The 25640-nt window shown below is 34.0% G+C and overlaps 1 protein-coding gene across 1 annotated transcript in view; it reads right to left on the bottom strand.

Moving 5' to 3' along the window:
• The window catches only part of LOC129002570 (tyrosine decarboxylase), a 53537-nt gene that overhangs the window by 3923 nt on the left and 23974 nt on the right, over positions 1 to 25640 (bottom strand). Inside the window, exons 8-11 of the mRNA XM_054430477.1 lie at positions 18912 to 19077; positions 17067 to 17137; positions 15778 to 16001; positions 14647 to 14721 (exon numbers count right to left, since the gene is read on the bottom strand). Coding sequence (XP_054286452.1) covers positions 14647 to 14721; positions 15778 to 16001; positions 17067 to 17137; positions 18912 to 19077 — 536 coding nt within the window. The remainder of the gene's footprint in view (positions 1 to 14646; positions 14722 to 15777; positions 16002 to 17066; positions 17138 to 18911; positions 19078 to 25640) is intronic.

Below are 25640 nucleotides of genomic sequence, written 5' to 3'. Positions count from 1 at the left end.
AATTTCATCAAAATCGGACCAATTTTGCTCGAGTTATCGCGCTAACGGACACATATATAAATATATATCTCTAATATATAAAATTCTCGTGTCACAGTGTTTGTCTGCAAACTCCTCCGGAACGACTTCACCGATCGTTATGAAATTTGGTGTGTAAATTCTGTAGGTATGCGAATCGGACGTAAACTATTTCCCGTTTCGAAATTCTTAAAAGGGCTCCGCCCAGGGGCTCTGGAGTTTCCCATGTTAACCTTATGAGAAATGGAATTAATGAATCTTAACAGCTGTTTCAATTAAACAAGTTGGTTCTGTTCTATGATGTTCAATAGCATTAAAGTTACAAGGATTACCAACAGGGTGCAGCACTTTTTTTTTTTAATTTATGACAACAGCTAATTTCCAACCCAAAGGTGAGTGAGCGTAGCGAACGAACTTCAACCTGGAGGCGAGTTAGCGTAGCGAACGAGCTAACCTGAAGGCAAGTGAGCGCAGCGAACGAGCTCCAATCTAAAGGTGAGTGAGCGTAGCGAACGAGCTCCAACCCAAAGGTGAGTGAGCGTAGCGAACGAACTTCAACCAGGACGTGATTGAGCGATGCGAACGAGATCATCTTGAAAATTAAACGTAACGGTACTTTCTTTCCATCGGTCTGTCTTAGGGGAAACCTATAACTTAGGCGATACGAAGTTCGCCGGGTCAGCTAGTATATATATATATATATATATGAATTTGAACGGATGGTGTTTTTGGCCTCTGGGGACCTCAAAACGAAAAAGAAAATCGGTCCCGGGTCTAGGTCTTACCATGAGACCTACGGTAATAGCATATTCCCTATATGGGAAATTCGCTAAAAAAAAAAAAAAACAGACACAGGGATCGTATAAAAATTTGCAAGTAAACATTTTATGGTTTTATTTTTGTTGTTGTGGTCTGCAGAGTGTCATACCAAAAGTTGCAATAAATCATTCCACGGGAAACCCCAAAATTAAGGGAAAAATGGCGGCTTTTCCCAATATTGGACAAATTTTGCAACAAAAGATACCACATGTTTTTTTTTGCACATTTTTCGAGATATTGACTTGGAACCACGACCGATATTTATTGGATGGGCCGTACTTAATTTCAATAGGGGACGCTTTTTGGGCCGCCATCTTGGATCAGCCATATTGGATCTGCCATATTGGATATAAATATTTTTTAATGTAATTATAGTGTTGTGACACATCATTATGAACTAGATTTCCACGCTGATTTCAATGCTGAAATCGGTTTTTAAATAAGTTTTTTCGTTGCTTAAGATACATTAAAACGAAAACTCTCCCCTATACATCAGTTATGGACGTATCGTAAGTTACTTTGAAAATGTGTTTGGATTATTTTTCTCCAGGTATTATTAATGCTTGCAGTTCGTTCTAGCCTTAAAATATTAGGTGATAAAAGATCTTTCATTTTGTTTTATTTATAGTTAAAACAGACTAGTTATAGACGAGGTACAAACCCCAACACAAAATTAAATTAAACCTTTTTATCAGTTTTTGTTAAAAAATTTATATCTCGGGTTGTTAATATGTTAAAAAGTTCGTTCTGGTATCAAAGTACTCAGTAAATGTTTCGCTTTAATTTTATTGATTATTAAATGACACATGACAAATTTAAAACGAATAATGTAGGCCTACCTTCAATGAACTATTGAATGAATTATTGTTATTTTTAAATTTGTCTTTAGTTAAAGACATTTATCCCCAATTCTAAATAACTCCCAATAAGGAATCCATAGCTAAAATAAAAGTCAATACTTGAACGAATAGCTATGACGAGTTTTCCCCGTTTTCAATCTGCACAACACTACAAAATAAAACCATAAAACTTTTTGTTGAAATTTTTTAAAGGCCATATCCTTTATCTAAATACAATTTCCAAGTTACACAGTTACAGTTATTTATAAGTAAGTTAGTCATATGTACCATCAGTCAAACACCACTCCCAATCTGTTGGATCTGCTGGTGAACTATTTCCACGCCATACTTGAACCTGATAGTACAACCTTAGACTGTGGTAGTTTTCAATGTGTTTTTAAATTGTCAAAGTACGAAACGTCCATAAGAAATGTATGGGGGAGAGTTTTCGTTTTTATATATCTTAAAATCGTAAAACGCTATTTAAAAAACTGATTTCAGCATTGAAATCAGCGTGGAAATCTAGTTCATAATGATGTGTCACAACACTATAATTACATTAAAAAATATTTATATCCAATATGGCAGATCCAATATGGCTGATCCAAGATGGCGGCCCAAAAAGCGTCCCCTATTGAAATTAAGTACGGACCATCCAATAAATATCGGTCGTGGTTCCAAGTCAATATCTCGAAAAATGTGCAAAAAAACATGTGGTATCTTTTGTTGCAAAATTTGTCCAATATTGGGAAAAGCCGCCATTTTTTCCTTAATTTAGGGGTTTCCCATGGAATGATTTTTTGCAACTTTTGGTATGTCACTCTGCACACTACAACAATAAAAATAAAACCATAAAATGTTTACTTGCAAATTTTTATACGACCCCTGTGTACGTTATTTTTTGTTTGCTTGGACTATTACATTAATTTATAAAAAATATTTTTATTTGAAATATTTTATTATTTCTACGGGATTTATTTTTTGTTGTAGGTACATGTATTTGGTATCATTTTAAAGGTAATTTCAGGAGGAACATTAAATGTATTGACGACTTTTTACCAATATGGACTGGAAAGTCAGAATTTCAATAAAAAGAAGAAAAAAACTACTGGATTTGGCCGCCATTTTGGAAAAATAGTGGTGTTCCACCAAAGATATTTTTGGAGACTTTTGATATGTTATTCACAATACTTTTCACTATCGAACAACAATGGTTTCATCTGTGTTCTAATTATTTCTAGGTTTTGCTATTTATTTTCTTATTTTAAGGTGCCTAAAAGTAGAGACTTTGTATAGGTAGGCAAATAAAAAAAAAACGCTATTGTAAGGTGCTATATCACTAATATCTACCTCATTACGAATGGACATTGATTTATTCTCAATATGTATATTAAGAGTTTGTTAAGTAACTCCACAGGATTATGAATTTTGTAATTTCCTACACATTTCTAGAACATAAAAACGCCATACCTTGCAGTTATTTGCGTAGCCCATAAACCACGATAAGGCTGAAATAGTTTCTTTCATCACTTCAACCGTTTACGTTGAACTAATACTTAAGTTAACGTAAAAGCTTGTGTAATACTGTAACAAATGAATTGTTTACCAACATAACGTCGTCAAAACAAATCGATAACTACCGCTCTAGAGTGAAACATTGTAAAAGTAGTTCTTAATATTTAGAATATCCTTTGATAAAAAAATTATTGTTTTATATGTATTCTAATATGTACTACAACAAAGCCTCTACTTCATAATCGAGCTACCATTGGCTCCCCACAGAGTATTCAAGGGTGTATAGCGAATGATAAAATAATATCTATAATATTAAAACGAAAGTGGGTTTTTTTATTTCACGATTCTGAATCAACCACTAGACGGATTTTCATGATTTTTGTGTTGAAAGAAAGATAATTTTGAAAACTAGGGAATGTCGAAGCCATAATTTTAGTTTAGGGTCTCAGTTTTTTAGAAATTAAGGTTTAATTTTTAAAAAGTCTAGCAGCCGACGCTAAGATTCTAAACTAGCTTTTGGCATAAAATAATTTGCTTAACATAACAGCTGTAAACATTCAGCTTTTGCGTCACAAATTCAGCATTTGGATAAAAATGTAAAGACATACTTAGGGTTGACTTATTTATACTATGTGTAATGCTAATCATTGATACGTTTAATTCTTCTGTAAGAGGATGACAGATTAATTAAATATACATAGTAAAATACTAGGATGTTCAAATTATTTTTTAAAGCAATCTTTGTAATCTTCGATTTGTTTTAGAGCAATATAATTTGTTTTAACTAACAGCTGGTTAACTATAAACTATGGAACTATGAGGTTATTTTATTTACTCTTATTTTGTCATTGATTATAGGAAATAAGTAAGATTAGTAGATATACCACAGTTTAAACTACAGTTTTAACCAAAATTAATTAAACCACAGCACAAAACGAGGCTCTGTACACGAGTCTTAATAAAAAAAAATAAATGCAAATTATTTTACTATTCCACTTTTCGAGGAAAGAATAGAAAAATAACAATGTTTACATGATTTAATTCTTCATGGTAGCTTTTTGTTTGCAATTAATGTTTGTCTGCTTTAACTTTGTTTGGATTAGGCCCGGAAATATTGATGTCATAAAAGAAGATCAAGAATAATCAGGAATCACGATTTTAAATTACCACCACAACATCAGCCGAGTTTTATACAAAGATTGAACACAACGTCAACATTGACCTAGGATACTGCAATTAGACAAACCATCCTTTTATGAAATCGCGTCCAGTGTGGTTACGATTGGGGGTGCCTTTCAGCGCCCCTAAACGTGAAAATATCACTTTTATTTCAACTATGAATATATTGTAGTTTAAATTAACTAATATGGGAAATTACGATGTACACTTATTCAATGAGGGTGGGTAATTATTAAGGATAGAACTGATAACGGTATGGATAATAAACATTGACAATTACGTCATTAGCTTTACTAGCGTGTTTACTTTTTATATTCCTGCTAAATGTGACCAGTTCTTTTAGTAATCGTGAGTTCTTTTTTTTCAAATGAATGTTATTTGAACCAAACAGCTGTTTCAAAACAAACTGTTATTGTTTTTACTTTTCTTTGTTTACACTTATTTATTTAGCAATTAATGCAGTGAAATTGATATAAAGGATAGGTGTGACGATTTATGTGTACTGTGAATTTTATTGGATATTATCGTTTTATTTTAGGTCGTTTTTATTCAGACCTACTGGAAATTGTGTATAGTAGTTGTATTGTGGTGATAATAATTATGGAAGAGGCAAGTTTGCTATGGAAGGTGGTATCGTTGACTAGGTCTATACACTTCTCAATTGACTATTACTCTCTCTACTGTAGGCTACTTATAATCAGTGTGCGTCTGTGCGAATCGGCTGCAAATCTCACTTCAACGCTTTTCACATCGTAAAAATTGCAGAATTGCTGTTTTATTGTAAAATTATCGGATTTAAAATGCATATCGTATAGGCCTATGATGGAATAAAAACATATTTGGTCACACAACATTTGTTTACAAGATGATTTTTCAGAAACTTTGTCTTTATATGTGTAAACTAGCTGATCTGAATTGTACATGGGTTTAACTGACTACTGAATTCCCGTACGTAGGACGGGCTAACACCTCGTTCAATTTAAAATGGAACTCTTCTGTAATTTACTTTATTCAATTTCATTATGATCTTTAAAGTAACCAATACAATTTTTGCAACTAAATTTTTACGGAACGTACTTTAAATTATTCTAATAGCCTAACACTATTAAATGTTTTAGTGGATTACCTATACCTGTCTCTATAGAGAATAAACTATTACCGGTCTCATGGTAAGACATGGACCCATTTGCCTGTTTGGATTTTCACTTAAATCCATTTAAATAAAACAATAACATTATGTGTAACGAGTACCTAGGTTTGCTGTTACATCCCGTATGGCAAAATTGCTAAAAATAGAATATTGCAGTCTTGTTTGACTAACATTTCGAGACAGATGTTATGAATAAAAATGCTTAAACAGATTGTTTATGATAAAAAATTTATTTGTTAAAAATGTAATGCCCATAAGAATAATATTGGAACTTTAAGGGCTTGTGGGGCTTATCGCTTTAGTGAAATCAATATAAAACTATTTTCCTATTTTTTACCTGAATAATGAGTTTACCAAATTCCTGCCTTCTACCTAGTCTGCAAGTTGGAGAGTTGATGAATCGGAAAGTAAATGAGTCAACGAGGTCTTTTATTTTTATATGTTTAGATTATTCAAATTAAGTTTTACCACTATGTATCATTGTCACTGATACTATGTAATGTAATGTATCGTGAGAGTGAATCACTTACCATGTCCAGTATGTCTTGTGAGTAAACGGTGTTAGCTTAAGTCACGAAATAAATTATTTCTGGCTGAATCACATAAATGGAAAATACATCTAATTTATTTCATCGAACGAGAGCTTCATAGGTTCGAACATATACATAAATGTTATACACTGTAAATATTTCAAGATTTTTGTTAAGATAAGATAAAAGATAAGGATAGATTTTGCGAAATAAAAATTTTTTGTGTCTAGTTTTACTAAATAGCTGTCATTGTTGTAAAAATTTTACATAGCTTGTATTTTGTTGAATAAACCCCTTGCTAATGAGAGTACCCCTGCTGATAAGCAGTGTACTTGGGTTGTAGTTGTAGTTCATGGATTAGTATACCAAATTTCAGCAAGATCGAACCACAGGTGCGGTCTCTAGTTCTTTACACACTCACACGTACCAAGACATCACTTCGAAAACCACTATTTGGGTTCAGGGGGGAAACGGATGTATCCAGCCCAACTCAAACTCGAAAATTTTGACGAAAACAATACGTTCTCCGTAAATTAATCATGACGAGAAAGTCATAATTTGGGGGCTGATTATCGTTTATGATTTACTTAGCTTAACTAATGGTGCAATAATGAGCAATAATTCATCACTGTTATCAGAAAAGTGTCTTCCCGTTTATTTTCCAGCCTCTGTCGTTGAACTCAACATAGTGATGAATTTAGGCTACTATTATATATTTGGCGAAACCTTTTGGGAGGTACAAAAAGTGCATATTATACGCACATAAAATACTTGTACACAAATACAAATTCAATTTCACAATCACAATAATTAATCATAGTTCACACTATCGACAAACGTTTAAAAAACAAAACTGTAAAAACCTGTAATCTCGTCAATGGCATTCTTTATACATATAAATTTTCTGTTCTCACAAATGAAAGTAAACGGTTTCTTTAAGGGCACCGGAAACGCCAAATTTGTATATCCGCACGGCTCGGCCCTCAAGGTTCCGAGTATTTGACGTCACTAAGGTCGTGGGTGACGCCTATCTTACAGTACCTTTCTATCAGTGACGTGGGTTATTTCTGGGGGGGTTAGGTGGGGCACGAGAACCGCCCTCTATTGATATATATTATAGTTATGGCCGGTCGGTGTGTCCTGTTGCCATGAATTGTGATTGAAAATTCAGTTATGTTTTGAGTGAAATATTTGTTGATAATTATAGTTTTGGTAACCACTAATAAAAAATTTCAATTTTTAACAGTTAAACTACAGCCAGGTCCATACTAAATAAGTGAGGAATTGAGCTGTGTTAAAAAAGTGTTTTACGTTTCTTAATTGGCTTTGCCTATGTTGATACAGCAAAAACTCGATAATCAAATAAAACTTTCTTATAGAGGTTCACAATAACATTTGATTATGGGTAACATAAAATTATCGGTATTTGTAAACGATACTCAATCAAAAGGGTGACTTATGATCAAGAGTCTTGATGTTCATATATAATACATACATATTATAATTGAACAAACAGACGATAAAAAACATTTACCTTTGTGAATTAAGTATTTAATAATACACCAAATTGCTGTTGGTTCTTGAGAGGATCTTATGGTCTTGTCTTAAACAACTTTGTGAGACTGACTTATTACATCTCTACAAGTTCAAAAAACTTTGTAGATTTATGTTTTTTTTAAGACGAACACAGTTATGCAATGGTTTGAACCATGTTTTAGCAGACGTATCTGACAAATTCCCCAATCTCACATAACTAGTTAAGGATGCTATCTTAATGCATCTCAGACAGTTAAATATTTATAGAAGAACTATCATAATCAGAATGCAATACGGCAGTCGAATGTGTTATTCTTATTTTGCACGTATACTTTACGAATACTAGAACAGACATAGTATGGATCATAAACACAAACAAATAATGTTACTGGCTCGGAAGTAAACCTTGGCATTGCTTAAATGGAACTGTCTAAACCATGTGTTAAGATTTCGGGCCAGTTACGTCATTTGTTTGTGTTTATGATCCATACCGGTATTTTTCTAGTAATCGTGCGGGGTATGGTTACAGAATAACGTGATTACAGCTGATTAATTAGGCTGCATTCCCTCCTCACAAATATAATCTTGTTGAGGTTACTGGTCATAATGATACCACGAACTACCTCGAGTTGATATCGGTGATTAGTTACATGACGAATGATTGACGGATGATTGATCTGTCATCAAGAATTACTGAATTGACCATGAAGGACACTCGAAATTGATGTTTCGGAGAAACAGACAGTAAATTTGTATGGATATCTAATTGGCTCTTCATTCAAAACTAGTAAAAACATTAATAATCCGTGGAAAGGTATGCTGTGATGAACATGTTCAAAAACTAATTTTTTTTTTCAAATTAAGTTCATGTCTGTGTTTACTCTTCAGAATGTATCATCTTTGTAAAAAGAAATATAATGTTCTAGTAGGTATCAATTTACGTTTATCTGAGCGAGTGTGAATTTGTGGTTTGTCTACAACGGCAAATGTTGATAGGACACTAAAACTTCAGAAAACAGCCATCAAAATAATTTTGTAATTTCGTTGATTATAATGGAACGGTCAGTAACAAATTCTAAGACCTGAAAATGTAATAGTGTATAGACAGTATTTTTGACACGATTATTTTAGTACAAAATCGTTTAGGCACCACTGAAACAAATTATCACCCATACTTAACTTGACATAAAAATTCCTTATTTCAACAAATCAAAAATTAAAGTTATTTGAAAAAACATCCTAAGTAGGATCAAAATTGTTCAAGAAACTTCCTATTAATATTAGAGACGAACAAAACAGTTAAAATTCAACTAAAATGTTACTTGATAGAGAAATATGTACATTGCCTGACTTTTCCACCTCTCTGCTGCTTTAGTAAGAATTAATCATTTAATTTCGTAACAAATTATATTATTCTTGGGTTATTAATGTTAACCATATAAACATTATTTTTAAATAGGCTAGTTTAGTTACATCTGACGCTATTCAGTGTACAAAATTGTAATTTATGAAAAAAGAAAATTTGATTTGATCAACCCGTTAGATTATTTTGCTTGCTATTAGCTTAACTGCATTCTTGTTTTGCGCCTAGGTCTTATATGGGACCGGTTTCGATGTACTTGTCCATGTTTATGTAGCAATCCGAAGCTCTGTCTGCTCATTGGCTCAGTGTTGCCAACCCTCTTATCTGATTCATACTTATCCACAGGAAACTGAATATTCCACAAGCAGTTTTACCAACAAAGTGTTACTAGGGAAATTTACTGCTTGTGCGTCAAGAAATAATTACATGCATTTGAGTCTCCTTATTTGCTAGTAGTCATGACTTATGACTAAGATTTAATAGTTTTCTGGTAAATTGATTAAACTTGTAATAGCAATTGTAAGGTATAAGAAAGAAGGATCCTGAAGAACAGGAATACTAATATAATATTGGTAGAAAAAAAGAAACTTATATTTAGTATCTCCTTGATACAGATATGCGACTTGTTTTTTATGTTAAATGATGTTTCGAATTAATTGTTTACAATTATTAACAAAACATAAGTCCTCTCTAATAGACCAGATCTATAAAACAAGAAGACTTGGGATCTTGCCGTAGTTTTTCGAAAGGTTTAAAAAATATCTAAATGGAATTCAACGCTACTACTGTTTTCATTACTATCATTACTAACAGCAAGGCTATCTTTACCATAAACTAAGTAGATAATCACTGTATTGATTTATTTGGACGCGTTTCTCAGTGCGCTTTATTTGATGGCAGCTTACCGGTACGAATAAAATCCATATGATTTGATCATCTAATGATATTGTAGCAATGGTGCGAATTGTCGAGTGGCTGGTTCAACTATAGTACAATCAGCTGTTTAGCGTAGGTATCGTCTGCACAACGTAGATATCATCTGGGCGCGGTGTTTGTGAATTGATAACACACAATAAACTGCTTTGTGCGCATTTTCGCAGTGGGGGACTACTCATATTATGTTTACATGAATGTTATTATTGCTGATTCAGTTCGTAGTAGAAACGAATTCACCTTTAACTGCTGTGTATGATAGAGGCACGAATTCACGTAGAATTAAATATGTGTAAAACATATGGTCTCTTGGGTTCTTCCCATTAAATTACCTTTTATGGTTCATATTATTTTATCATTCGCTATATACACCCTTGAGTATTCTGTGGGTAGCCAAGGGTAGCTTGTTTCATATTAACACATGATTGTAAAGTAGAGACTTTGTTGGAGTATTAGAATACATATAGCACAATTATTTTTTTATCACAAGACTTGCTAAATATTAAAAGAACTACTTTTACACCGTTTCACTCTAGAGCGGTAATCGATTTGTTTTGATGACGTACCTAATGTTGGTAAACAATTCATTTGTTTCAGTATTACACAAGCTTTTACGTTAACTTAAGTATTAGTTCAACGTAAACGGTTGAAGTGATGAAAGAAACTATTTCAGCCTTATCATGGTTTACGGGCTACGCAAATAACTGCAATTATATGGTGTTTCAATATACTAGAAATGTGTAGGAAATTTCAAAATTCATAATCCAGTGGCATCGTTCAACTAACTCTTAATATACATATTGACAATAAATCAATGTTCATTCGTTATGAGGTGGATTTTAGTGATATAGCACCTTACAATACCGTTTTTAAATTTTATTTGCTTACCTATAACAAATTTCTACTTTATTCTATTAATCTCTATTAACAATTTTGAATTATATTATATTTTTGAGTTTAAGCTGATCTGGGCTTGAGCCAGCCATTGTACAACTACCTGAAAGCCCTCAGCCACCTGAAAGAAGCCCTCAGCCTAGTACTTCTGGTGTTTCAAAAAAACAATCTAAATGTAAAACTGGAGGAAATGTGCTACCGTCTAGTAGCACATTGCCAACTGAACACTTACAACTACCTGAAAGCCCTCAGCTACCTGAAAGAAGCCCTCAGCCTAGTACTTCTGGTGTTTCAAAAAAACAATCTAAATGTAAAACTGGAGGAAAAAAATATAAAACAGTTGGAAAAAAGACAAAACAAGTAAGAGCGAAAAAAACAGGAAAACCCAAGAGCAAGAAAAAAGGAAAACAAAAGACTAAGAATAAAAAGGACAAGCCTAAGATACCTTGGGTGCATGCTAGCATCTTAAGTAAGAAAATTCCTTTTGACAAGGAAAATGAAAAGTTGTCGGAAGACATCATGACACTAGATACCCCTTATGCTTTTTTTAAATACTTCTTCAATGATACTCTTATGAGAAATATTACGCAAGAATCAAACTTATATTTAGTACAACAAGATCCAAACACCAATAAGAGTGTGACTTTGCTAGAACTTCAAAAGTTTTTAGGAATATTAATAATGATGTCAATTGTTAGGTTACCGAATGTTCGTAACTACTGGAAAGATAGTATTGGAAACCAAACTATAATAGAAACAATGGGAGTCAACAAATTCGAGTTCATAAGGAGTATACTTCACTTCAGTGATAATCACAAAGCTATTCCAAGAGGTCAGCCAGGACACGATCGTCTTTATAAATTGAGACCTGTTGTGGAGGAGTTGAGATCGAAATTCAAATCGGTTGCACTGGAACAAAAGCTATGTGTTGATGAGCAAATGTGTGCAACCAAGGCAAAGAACTATCTTAGGCAGTACCTACCGAAAAAACCCCACAAATGGGGGTACAAGATTTACGTTTTGAGTGGAGTTAGTGGATTTGCTTATGATTTTGAAATATATACTGGTCAAGAAAATGACGAAACCCTTAGACTTCCAGGTGAGCCTGATCTTGGGTCATGTGCCAATGTGGTAGTACGTCTAACTCGATGTGTTTCACCACAAAATCATCAAATATATTTTGACAATTTTTATACCTCTCTGCCACTGATTGTGCATCTAGCGAAGAAGAATATACATGCATTGGGAACAGGCAGAAGGGACAGAATACCAGGAAACAAACTCCCATCGGAAACGGAACTAAAAGAAAAAGAACGGGGTTTCTCAGCTGAAAATTGTGTTCAAGTAGATGAGGTTGAAGTGTCTTGTGTTGTCTGGAAAGACAACAAGTCTGTAACTTTACTGTCCTCCTTTGTAGGTATTGGTAAACAAGAGCAAGTTGACAGGTTTTGCAAGAAGAAAAAAGTCATCCAGAAGGTAAACTGCCCTCAAGTTGTAAAATCCTACAACCAACACATGGGAGGAGTGGACAAAATTAACTCTATTATTGGAAGGTACAAAATTAGAATGAAAACTAGAAAATGGTACCTAAGACTTTTCTACCATTTGTTGGATGTAACAATGTGCAATAGCTGGTTGTTATATCAAAGAGTCTGTAGGGACAGGGGTGATATCAATATAATGCCTCTTGCAGAATTTAGAGAATCTGTCGCTATTACAATGTGCAGATTAGGGTCAAATATTACTCCAAAGCGAGGAAGACCAAGCACAGAGCTAGATGTCGCTCTCCTAACCAAGTCTAAGAAGCCTCATGTTTCTGCTCTTCCACCCAAAGAAGTGAGAAAAGACCAAACAGGGCATTGGCCAATCTGGAACAACAACAGACTAAGATGCAAGTTACCTGACTGTGAGAGCAGAAGTTATGTGAATTGTTCCAAGTGTAACCTTACCTTGTGCCTCAATAAAGACAAAAACTGCTTCTACAAGTTCCATAACCAGTAAATGTGACAAGGGACGAAACTCATTGTTTTAGAGAAGTATCAATGCGTTTTTTTACAAAACTGTATTATTGTCAAATTAGAGTAAACATGACTTTTTTTGCTTTTTGCCATTTATAATGCAAAGTTTACCATAGGTTAGGTTATTACTTGGTTTTCAATAAAAGAAAAATTCAAATCTGTGTTATTTTTCCAGATTTCCTTGTATCTAGATTTTTTAGTCATTGATAATTTAAATGCATCATGTGCCATATTTGGACCAACAATAAATTAGACATTTTTACCGCCAGTGCATAAAGCGCCTTAAATGAGCCAATTAAAAAAAATGTAAAAATAATGAATAATATTGAAGATACATTTTTTTGACTATTTTTCCTGTTATAACTGCCCTATGGGGATTACAAAAATAATTTTTTTAACTCATTTGAAAAAATTATGCAGTATAGGGTTAACTGCTGTGTATGATATGAGGCACGAATTCACGTAAAATTAAATATGTGTAAAACATATGGTCTCTTGGGTTCTTCCCTTTAAATTACCTTTTATGGTTCACGAGGTGTTAGCCCGTCCTACGTACGGGAATTCAGTAGTCAGTTAAACCCATGTACAATTCAGATCAGCTAGTTTACACATATAAAGACAAAGTTTCTGAAAAATCATCTTGTAAACAAATGTTGTGTGACCAAATATGTTTTTTTTCCATTATAGGCCTATACGATATGCATTTTAAATCCGATAATTTTACAATAAAACAGCAATTCTGCAATTTTTACGATGTGAAAAGCGTTGAAGTGAGATTTGCAGCCGATTCGCACAGCCCTCTTTTACTGTATAATTGAGTAGGTTAGGTTAGGTTAGGTTAGGATAGGTTAGGATGACACGTAAAAAAGGTTATTCCTTTTGCCGGCAACTTACCCCCATCTGGCTTGGGCTTGGTTCAACTAAGGAATATTTTTCTGACCCTTTGAGGGCTTTGCGCAATTAACCCTGTATCTGGAACTCTTTTGCGCAATTATTGCACGCCCGTTTTTTTCTTAGCTCTATGTTAACCCGAAATTGTCTAGATTCACCTAGATAAAAAATCAAACTTAAGTTTTTTCATAGGTTTCCAAATGCCCAAACAATCTCAAAGTATATAAGTTTTACAGGTATTTCGTGCGTGAGCGCTCTTCACGCGTTTTGCCTTTATTGTTTTACCCATGACGAAACCCGGCTCTGCAACGTTTTCCAATCAACCATTAAGATAAAGATTAGAATAACTGCAACAGCATCCGCCTCGGGGATTCCAGGTAATGGTCTTTGTTCTCCCGCTGAAATACATGACGTTCGGCGAAGTCTCTCTCCTGCAGTGAAGGACGTCTTGAAAGTACGCGGGGTCGAAGCACTGTACTCAGTATGAGTCACAAGGTCAACAAGCTCTAAGAACGCAGTCATTTGTAGAGCACTTTCCAAATAAAATAGTTAAAGTATAAAAAATCCCTAATTTGATTCTCAATGGTCAACTATTTTTATGGGATTCGTGTCTACAACCATAGATTAAAGAGTAGAGAGGAGCCATGGATTAAGGCTTTAGATTAAATAGCCAACCATAGGTTAAAGAGGAGTGTCTACTACTTTAATCCATGCTACAACGCATATCAAGGGATTTAAAAAGTATATCAACATGAGTAAATAATGACAGTTATGTAAGGAAAGGTAGGATAATTAGGTAGCTAGTTATTTGGTAACATCTAGAGGACTTTCCAAACCTTCTGAAGACATTAGATTTAGGAGATGATGTCAAAGTTTTGCAATTAAACCTTGTTGTGGCGTATGTTTAATATTACTGTAAAGTGTAAACTATTTTTTAATTGTTCTAATATTAGATACCCACCTAACGGGAACTTTGCTACTTCCCTCTTCCAGATTGTTGAAGAGGAATGCGAGAGGCCAACTGATCCATGAGGCACTGAAAAATAAAAGTAGTATAAAAAATACAATAATGTTTCAATTTTAAGTAAAATACATTTGTCTTAAAAGGGTATAAAGTGTATAAGTGTTTATCCTAAAAAGGTATAAAGTGTATGAGTGTTTTGACTACCCTTCGCTGCGGTAAGTAAGGACACTCCTTCGTCTCAAGTGACCTTAATATCTACATCTACTTCATCTAACCTAACCCATCTATTTTTTACGGGACTGACAAAATGCTAAAACTACAGTACTAATGTGCCTCAGTAGGCCGAAAATGACGACATATCAGTACATTGTTGCCACAATTGTTATCAACTATTCTAATTTGTCACATTGGCTGCGATTCTCATTGATCTTTGAGGCAAGGAAGCGCTCAATAAGCGCTTCCGTTGGCGGATGGAAGCATATTGTACAGGTCAAGATGGCCGCACATTGAAGCGTTTTGTGTAATACAATTGATAACGTCATTCATCAATTTGTGCTAGTTAAGTACACCGTGTTCCAAGAAGAATTGATTAAACCTTCAGCTTAAACTTGTTACCAAGGATCGTAGAAAAGTCAACTACGGCTAATTTTAAAGCCAACATCAAGTTTTGTTTAAACCCTTTAACAGAAATCAGCTGTTCCATTGTTGTTTTTCAAACGGAATTTCAAACACAGATTAAGTTCGAATTGGTAAAAATTGAGTAAGGCTTCTTGTCTTCCTTAGTTTATTAACTGAGCTGTTCTTTTATGGTGGACGAAGTCCTTCATTTACCCTATAGTAAGAAATAACTCATGATGATGTCGGGAAATTTAGGGAGTCAGTGTGTGTTGGCCATCCTCGACTATTGTTTAAGCTAGTCCAAAATTTCAATTTTAGTTTACACTTTACATTTAGATTAACAAACTTATTATAACTAAACTTTATTGTGTGGCCGATACAACCAAAATAGGTATGTTGAAAGGTAATTGAATGGCTTTAACAATTTGTCCTGGACGGACACTCTGTATTACACCCTCCCTACTGGCACGTTTCATCACCCTCCCCGACCCAGCCACAACTTGCACCTACAGTGGGGTGTTGACTTCCTCCACACCATTCTCAGGACAAGACTCCAGTTCGTCCTCCTCATCCTGCACATGACTGCCGTGACGTCGCGACCCTGGGACGGCCTTGGCGATCTTAGGGTTGTAGAGTTTGGGGTCAGACACCATCCGGACGAAGAATGATCTCTTGTAGGCCAAGTTCTCCCGCTTCTTGCGTTCGACCAGGTCAAACACCTCGTCCGCCTTCTCCTAAAGAAAACATAACACAAATAAATTAACAAATGCCATTTGACAAATCATATCTATTCATGGAACAGTAAAATCTTATACTACAGTATTTATTACCATTTTTGTTGCCTGTTTTCTAGAGCGGTAGATTGTATATTACCACAGCCACCTCTAATAGATAGGCCTATTTCCACATTCATCGTACTTACAATATGATAAATGCAACCAAAAACATTATGTTTGTATCCTTAGTATTAGACATATTGTGGTATGTTGCATTTTTTCGCTAAATAAACAACCTACATTCTAATTTGTCTATTTTACTATACCCTAAAATCCACTAAAATATGTAATTTAAATACTTTCATTCATTGATACAGAGCAGCAATACTCTCATTGGTGTTTATAGCCTAGCACGAGTGCCGGACCAGGCGGCGGGTGAGTGCGGCGTTGCCAGTTCGAACGTCGCGGCCTTAGAGGTGGCTATGATATGTAAATTTCACGAATGTGTGGTATTTTCATAGGGTTTCATTATGCTTTTGATATGAAGATAGCATAAGACCCATTGAAGCTGGTGAAATGTATTTAGACAAATGTATTAACTACTGCTCAAGAACACAGGGTAGGCCTACAAAAAATATAATCACTATCGTTATATAATTAAAGTTGTTGAACCATTTTAACCAAGCCAAACTGTAATGAGACCGTATGGTATTCTTCAGCATATTTTGTAAGTCATATAAACCTTCTATCACAATCTAAGGGAGATAATAGCATATTTAAAGGATATAATAATTCAACCATGTTCTATTTGGATTAAAAATTTGCGACAGCTGGTGGGATGACTCCATCAGTATCCAAAACTTTTAAAACAATATGAGTATTATCTTCTCCACCTAGGAAAACAATTAAGGTACAGTGTAAAAATGATTATGATGTAGTTGTTTAACATTATTTTAACGATACCTTTTCCAAATATGATATTAATCAAATGAAAAAAGATTGGATTGCCTTAGTTACACATTTTACATTTCAAATTAAGACATCAACAGTACACATGTAAAATAATGTTAGACGATATTTTACCTGTTCTTTCTCAACATTAGCCGTCTCAAGAAGCTCAGCAGAGAACTCAATAATTGTCTGCCAAGCTTTTTCTGTAACAATTGCATCATGTTTCATCACTAGTTATAAACAATTTATCTGAATAATCCGATGAAATTCGATGAATATATTTTCTATAGAAATAATCACGAGCTACAACCAGTTGTAAAGAATTTATTTTGCACCAATTTCATGATGTCCATCTATGTTTGTTTGTAGATTAAGTTTGTTACATATTATCATTTAATACAAAATACTACCTGTGAATAAGGCTTATTCCTACTTATTATTAACTTCTTAATATACTTCATCATGCTTCGTTCTTAATGTCTTTTCCTGTTTGAAATTCTTAAGTACTGATCTAAAGTTTGCCGAAATGGGTTATTTCTACAGTTTGTACAATCCAATATTTAGTGTAATAGGCCTACTGTAGTAAAATTTAAGGCCAGTCTGTATATTCGTTTTTAACAACGATCACATAAAATATGTGTTGGTTTTCATCCAGTTGAGGATAAATTGCAAATTTTTGCATTAAATGGAACTGCCCGTCTATTACATTAAAAAACCAAAGTTATATCGCCTGTTTAAAAATAACAAGTGATTCGAATTCCCCTATAAACTATAGGTCCCTTGGTTGCCATTAGCTGTATGGGCTCTGTGTCTAAGGAAATATGTCGGCCTTAATTCACCAACAGGACTACAAGATAGCGCCACTCATCCTACACTAATTTTTCACTCATATTTGGGTTAAAATACGCACATAGTGGCGTCTTCATCTTAAATAATTGTATTATTTAAGAATGGGAATAAAATTAAATAATTGATATTATTGATTGATAACTATTCATTTTACGGTCTGAAAGATTTGATCCCCATTCAGTTCCACGTGATTATGTAAGTTTGTTTATTATGTAAGTTGGTTTGTTATGTAAGTAGTCTCGTTATCCCTTCCGATACGATCTTTGAGATTCTTCGGTGTTTACTGCTAGTAAGAAGGACGAATCAGGAACAGTGATTCATAGAACAGTTTTCAACCGGAACTTTGTGTTGTTGTGTTGTCGGTGTTCAATGTGTGACGATTATAGTCTTCCAGCCAGGGAAGGGATTAATGCAGAGTTGAATGGTCCAGAGTTATTACTGCCCTCTAGTTCTCTTGTAAACCGCACTCGCGTGCGAACTAAATTTTGTATCTTGAAGTGTTTTTATACGGTTATTGGCTACGGAAAAAATTTAAAAAAAATTGCAAATTTAAAATTCCCATGTTATTCTTATGGAGAATATTGTAAAATTTTGTAGTTGCTTGTTTATTTAAATATTTTGATCAAACTTGGCAAATTTATTTATTTTATACAAAGCTACTAATATAAAAAAAAAAAAAAAAACACTCCTTATTACCGTCCCTGTTGCAGCAAACCTAGGTACTCGTTCAACCTAATGTTATTTAAATAGATTTAATTTAAAATCAATTCAGGCAATTAGAATTCATTTTCTACCATTGGAACGTCAGTTATTAATTAATTCAGGCAAATGGAAATTCGCTTGGTCTGCAGATTTGCTGCGGCGGTGGTATTTAAATCTTTCAATAGAAATGGTCATTTATTTGCAAATTATTTTTTACACAAGACGTATTGTAAATACGATACGTTTTAAAGACTGTAATGATTAATTCTCAGCACGGAAAAATGAGTTCCCCAACTATTCACCCTCAATTTTATATGGGTTTTTATTATGCAATATGAATTATTTGTCGATTTGGGTGGACATTTTTTGAAGGAATAAAGATATTTTAAATTGAAAATTGAAATAGATGTGGATTGTTGAACTTACCCACATCTTCTTCGGTGGCGTTCTGGGCGACGGCGCAGAACCTGATGACGTATTTGTCGTTGACACTGGCAGGTACCATATGCATCTTGCCGCTGGCGTTGATATTACTCAACAGCTTCTCATTCAACTTATCTGAGCCGATCAGTCGGAAACACACCAGACCCAGCTAAAACATAGCAAAACACCATCGTGGTTGAGACCATGGATAATTAGACCATTTCCAAGAAGTTGTTGGCAGTTATCTGCAGAGAAAAATAGTTGAGCCACCGTGCTGATGTAAATGACTAATGTATTTTGCATATAAATGTTTGACCAAGTCGAAATATTAAACTACAGGGTGACTACAAATGAAATAGACAGTTTGTATTTAATTTCATATACAGTTTGTCTGTTTCTTTTGAAATCACCATGTACTATTAAATGCCATCTTATATGTCACAGCAACTATAAATGTAACAAAATCTTAGGAAGAAAATAGAATCTTAGACTATTGCACAATTTTTGAGTTGATCTTTCAATTGTGTTTTTTTCTGAATAGAGAGAAATGGTTAGAGTAGGAAACAATTTATAATCAGGATTTCTACTTCATTATCCAATAGTCAATTCTAGTAGCTTTAACCATGCTTTTCAAGATTGCATCCATAGCATATGATATAAATATGTAATACAAAAATTCTTTATGATACTTTTAAAATGGCTATGTCTCTAAGAAAAGCAATAAATAGTTTACAGTGTCAATGATATCACAGTAAATGAAGATCATTGGTGCATGGTTTAATAAAAACGAATATGTAATAGCTATTTACCTTACAAGTGTACAGTAGTAAGAGCGTCTTTACATCACGCAGGTGAATGTTGTGCAACGAGCGGAAGCGAGTTGCATAATTTACCGAAGTGATGTAAACACGCTCTTGCGTAACGTGTAACGTACAAGATTTTACCTGACCCGACAATATACAGGAGGTTACGAACAATATTTTTCATTATCCATTTCACTCATCTTCTAACAGTAACGTTCATTTACAAACAAAAGCTAGGTTAGGAAAATTCTTCAAAACATAACAATAAAATTCAAGCGCACAGCTGATTTCTAGCGTTGAACGTTGTTGGCTCCATAGAGGTATATTTTTTAAATTATCCACTCAATGTTATTTAAATGGGTTTCATTACATCACCGAGTGAGTTTTTTTCAACTTTACATCACTCGAGAAGTAACGAAGTTATATACATCACGCTTGGGATAGGGAAGTTTAACATGGCGGGTTAGGTAAATAATCTTATATCACAACAGAGCCTGGACCGCAATAACAATAAGTAAACACACAACAATGTAAAACCGTTGCAACTTAACGAACTCCCATAATCCTAATACTGTACTTTTATATTAATCAATCCAGTAAATTATTTTCGAAATCTCTGGTAATCTAGATTGTTTTGAGTGTGTGTGTGGGGGGGGGGGGCGTGAGATCTGTATGAGATGATGGTGTGAAAGACCTACATTGGCAGAAGTCCAACCGGTCTGCTACAACCTCGGCCTTCATCGCAGAGTACGATTATAGTACTTCACAATCACATTCTAACGTTTTGCCTACGCCCACCTTCTGAAACTCTTTTATTCAGTTCTCTTGCTACTTATAAATAACTTCATTTTATGTTTTATGTGTAGGTACAAGTCTACTAATACAAATCGATTTTAACTGTTAAGCTATCTACAGTATTTTCAAACTATGGTAAATATGTATATGCTACATTGGCTATCGGCTATACCAGCAATTATCTAAGGGAATTTTAATTGCCATTGATTACATATAGTCCAGCCAATGATAACATTGCAGTGGAAGAAAATCATGATTAAGCCAAATTTGGTACAGTTGTAGGGGAAGGGTACCTAAACAACATACTAAAAGTGCCCACCGGTGGGGGTGGAGCTAAGGGGGCTAGGGCGCTATAAAGGTCCACTTTTTAGGGGTTTCGTAAATAACTCGAAAACTATCAACTTTTTTAATACAATAGTAAATTAGTAAATAAATTAATATTAATATTTTCTACAAGAAAAGTATATGATGTAAATATTTCGGTTCAAACATTTACAAGATATAATAAAATAATAAATATCTTATTCAAATACTCTTCTTATAAGAAATACATAACGGGCTCACAGAAACCGTAATATTTGTAATATTTTCTTAAAAAACAACTTTTTTGGGTGCTGACCCTCGCCTTAATTTTGGACCACTTTTTATTATTAAAGTGTCAAACTGCTGGAAATTATGTCAACATTTCAAGAATATCGGTTATATTGACCTTGGGTGGATAGGCTATGCCACGTTTGGTATTTATTTTTCATACAAATTTACATGTACATTCCTTATCTGAAGAGGATTTGAATAAGATATTTATTATTTTAATATATCTTGTAAATGATTGAACCGAAATAGTTACATCATATTCTTTTCTTGTAGAAAATTCAATTTTCTTTAATTTACTAGTTTAGTATTGTATACAAAAAGTTGATAGTTTTCGAGTTATTTACGAAAACCCAAAAAAAGGACCTTTAGAGCGCCCTTAGCTCCACCCCCACCGGTGGGTACCTTTAGTATGTTGTTTAGGGACCCTTTCCCTACAACTGTACCAAATTTGGCTTATACGTGGTTTTTTCCTTCTTTTTTTTGTAATTTTTTGTCTTCGTTGCCTGGTCTAATATGACATTGTACTCTATAAGTCATTAAGTTAAGCCAATAAGTGCCGGTAGAAGTTGTTTATAATTTTTAAGTAGAGATTTATAACGATACATTTTCATCACTATCGTTTTATTAAGAGTTAATAAAGTTTAGGATAAACCATTGACTATACACAGAATAGACTTCCCATGCAGTGTTAAAATTTGTAGCCAAGAAAATAGATGAAGTGCAGGACCATCTCACCGGTACTATTGTATTTGGTTAAATATTATCGAATTATCGCTTGACCCAGAATATTGTCATTAATTGGTAGACCATCTCAACAGATTGCATCACGTTTCTTTTTATTCAAATTTTACCATTTGGGAAGTATATTCTGTGTATAGTCAATGGATAAACCTACCCAGATATTAGTGAATCTAATGAACATATTTATCCGTTCATTTCTGGCTATCACGGGTGTCATTTTGACCTTGATAAGTGTGTGCAGTAATAAGTACTTCAAAAATATGTATAAAGACAAATGATTTCATGTAAAGTAATAGAGCTATAACAGAAATACACAACGTATTTACCTACGGCATCACTCATATAATGATACTAATCTCTAATCTCCCTCTAGTACAGGTCTTAATATAATTAACGCTTATAATTCCACCACAGTTAAAGGTTATAAAATATGAAAACCAATTCTTGAACTAGAACAGTAACCTCCCCCCCCCTTATTTGGGAGAAAACAGAAACTTAGACTGTAGCACAATTTGTGAGTTGCTCTTTCAACCGTGTTTCTTTATAAAAAAAATATTAGTGGTATAACCACTAATAACCTCTAACTAATAAGCATAACCTCATGCTACGAACGGTTCATATAAAAAGTCAATACAGCACAAAAATAGTACAGTATACCAAAAAACTAAAATTATGACAGTGCAATATTTGGAATGTCATTGTTGGAATTACGGAGCAACTAAACAATAATAATCTCTAGAGGAACTAATTACGTGCTGTTAGTTAACCTTTTATAAATAAACTTCTAAATGTTTGTAACAGTTAGAAAACAACATATTAGGGTGTTAGGCCTATAGGAATTATGGCATAATTGAACTTGAGAACTGATATTATTTATGTTTCACTATGAATAAAATACAGTTCCTGGGCTTGGCGTTAACTACTTGTAGGTGCAACTTAAGGGTTTAAAAGTTTCAAATGTCTCTAAGGTTTTACAATTTCCCCTCATCATTTAGACATACCATTTATCTAGATATATTTATGAGTTGACCAGACGTTTCTACTGATATTTACAAATATATTGTAGAGCCGGGGCGTGAGCGGACTGTTGAGCTCAATAACGGGGATGATGACGCGGCGTGTAGGAATGTCTGATGAAATCAACCACCACCAACCACTAGAGGCTGGGGAGCCTCATTATACTCCTACTACACACACCGTGCTTTAGTTATAAAACTATACCATTAACGTCATTTATAAAAGACAAATACCACTCATTCACTAACTCATAGTTCAATATCAAAAGGAACAACTGGTTGTAAATTGTAATTTGTGGAATCATTTGTTCTTAAATTATTGAATTACTAGGTGAAACCCGTCGAAATCGACGGTTACTTCAAGGCTTGCGCTAATTCATCAAACTACGCTAAATTTAGTGAAATTATACGTATTTTGAGCATATAGCATTGTTTAAAGATTAATAAGTGTAAAAAAAATAATAATATTAATTGCGTCAGTTTCCAAATATGGTTGATCATTCAATGAATAAAATATTTCCCATACTTTACCCCATCGGAGTTATTATTAGTACGTTATCTGGTATCTCTTCCTTTGGAAAAACCTTTAAATAGTATTAAACTCGTATTGGTGGATCTTTGTAGTTAAACCCTTCCGTGATTTCATCAGTGTAATGGAAATTAATCTATGATTTTATTTGAAAAAATATATCTGTTTGTTGGGAAGACACGTATACTAACTTCAAAGGGAGGTATATCCGTTACAGTGTAAGTTTGATTTTTCCTTCGTCACGTCGCGACAGTTCATATCGTAGACCTAGTTTAAAAGGATAAGACCTTTCTGTCATGACAGTAGCTGCTTAAATACTCATTGGGCCATTTTTTACAGCCAAAATGTCGTGTTATTTTCAATAATGTTACCAAACCAGTGTGCCATGGTCCGTAATATAGGCCACTGCAAATAATTTGTCAAGATGGGAACCATTTTATGCAAGGTTTCTGTGTTTGGATGTTATTAGACATGGTAAGAGCACAATAAAATTCTTCTGCAGATGAATTTTCTGTTGGAGAAATATAAGCCGAATTATAAATGTCACAATGCGAGTTTGAGCATTTTGTAACTATATGGGTAAGTTACATGTCTTTTTTTTAGGCTGCTGCTCAGTGCACTTTAAGAATATATATTTTAGAGATTAATTAAAAGGTTTTTGTTGCTGAGTAGCACTAGTAAACATGCACAACCCTTTCGTTAGTCTAATAACATTCAAAGGCTCTCTAAGAGTTCAAGTTCTTATTTGTATACATATCTATATAATGTTTTCTCTATGCTGAATGAATACATCAAAGTAACCTCCCTAAAAAGTCTGCAGTATATTGCAGTTTTCCAGCTTAATGACTTTCTAAATCATGCCCATATTTCTACTTAAATATTGTAAAATATTTTATCCAGTTGCTGTAAACTACTATTAGTTTAACAAAATTTGGACAAGGATCAATTGGGTGCCCTTTTGCACGTATGGCATCTGCCTTCTACGATGATAATTATTTATGACTAGCTGTGTACCCGTTCTACGCACGGGGATCTTATAATATTCAGTTGAAACCTTCTTATATAACGAACAGCAGTTGGTTTGCATATTTTAAGATATGCTGGCCAAACTATTATACATAGCTTCATTTTATGTTGTTTTTTGTTGTTCCGGATCGGTATGACAATCAATAAAAGGTTAAATTACCTCTGTGTCTGCCGGTCGATCCTATAACGGTAGGCTTACTTTTATTTTTACTATCTGATCTCGTTTGCATGGCTCAATCACGTCCTGGTTGAAGTTCGTTCGCTACGCTCACTCACCTGTATGTTGGAGCTCGTTCGCTGCGCTCACTTTCCTTCAGGTTAGCTCGTTCGCTACGCTCACTTGCCTTCAGGTTAGCTCGTTCGCTACGCTCACTCGCCTCCAGGTTGCAAATTAGCTGTTGTCATAAATGTAAAAGAAATAATAGTGCTAGTGCTGCACCCTGTTGGTAATCCTTGTAACTTTAATGCTATTGAACATCACAGAACAGAACCAACTTGTTTAATTGAAACAGCTGTTAAGATTCAATAATTTCATTTCTCATAAGGTTAACATGGGCTTCCAGAAATTCCACGTCAAAAATCGACAAAAACTTGATTTTCAAGGGTTTACTGTTAAATATCTAACTGTCTCATATTCGATGAAATACGTCTAAAACCATCTCATATATGTATAGTATTTGGAAAATAAGTTTCAGGCGGGACAGTGCTATAGTTATTGAGGAGTAGTTGTAATAAAGTGCGTATTTTAGCGTTACCAAGAGAATGACAGATAGACAGACAGACAGACAGACAGACAGACAGACAGAAATTGAGATAAGGTTTGATTCGGTTTCTCTGACCTATGAAATGTAAAAATAACCAAAAAGTTCATTATTCTAAGCAATGTACAGACAAAACTCTAATTTTATTTATATAGATAGGTGGATAAGAAAGATGATCAAAACTTCATGATAATAGTGTTGAAAATGTTTTCCGTCATAAAGAAGAATATTTGACAATGTCATATGGGTAGGGATGGACGGGTCATAATGTTTCGGGAAATTCCCCTTGAAAATATAATTTTAGCGAATTTCCCATATAGGGAATAAGCTATTACCGTAGTACTCGCTAAGACCTGGACGTGGGACCGATTTTTTTTTTCGTTTTGAGGTCCCTAGAGGCCAAAAACACCATCCGTTCAAATTCATATATATATATATACTAGCTGACCCGGCGAACTTCGTATCGC

The sequence above is a fragment of the Macrosteles quadrilineatus genome, unplaced genomic scaffold, assembly GCF_028750875.1.
Source record: "Macrosteles quadrilineatus isolate MER2022 unplaced genomic scaffold, UCM_ALF_1.0 Scaffold_9__3_contigs__length_116548681, whole genome shotgun sequence".
NCBI lineage: Eukaryota > Metazoa > Arthropoda > Insecta > Hemiptera > Cicadellidae > Macrosteles > Macrosteles quadrilineatus.
This window is presented reverse-complemented; position numbering and strand designations above follow the sequence as displayed.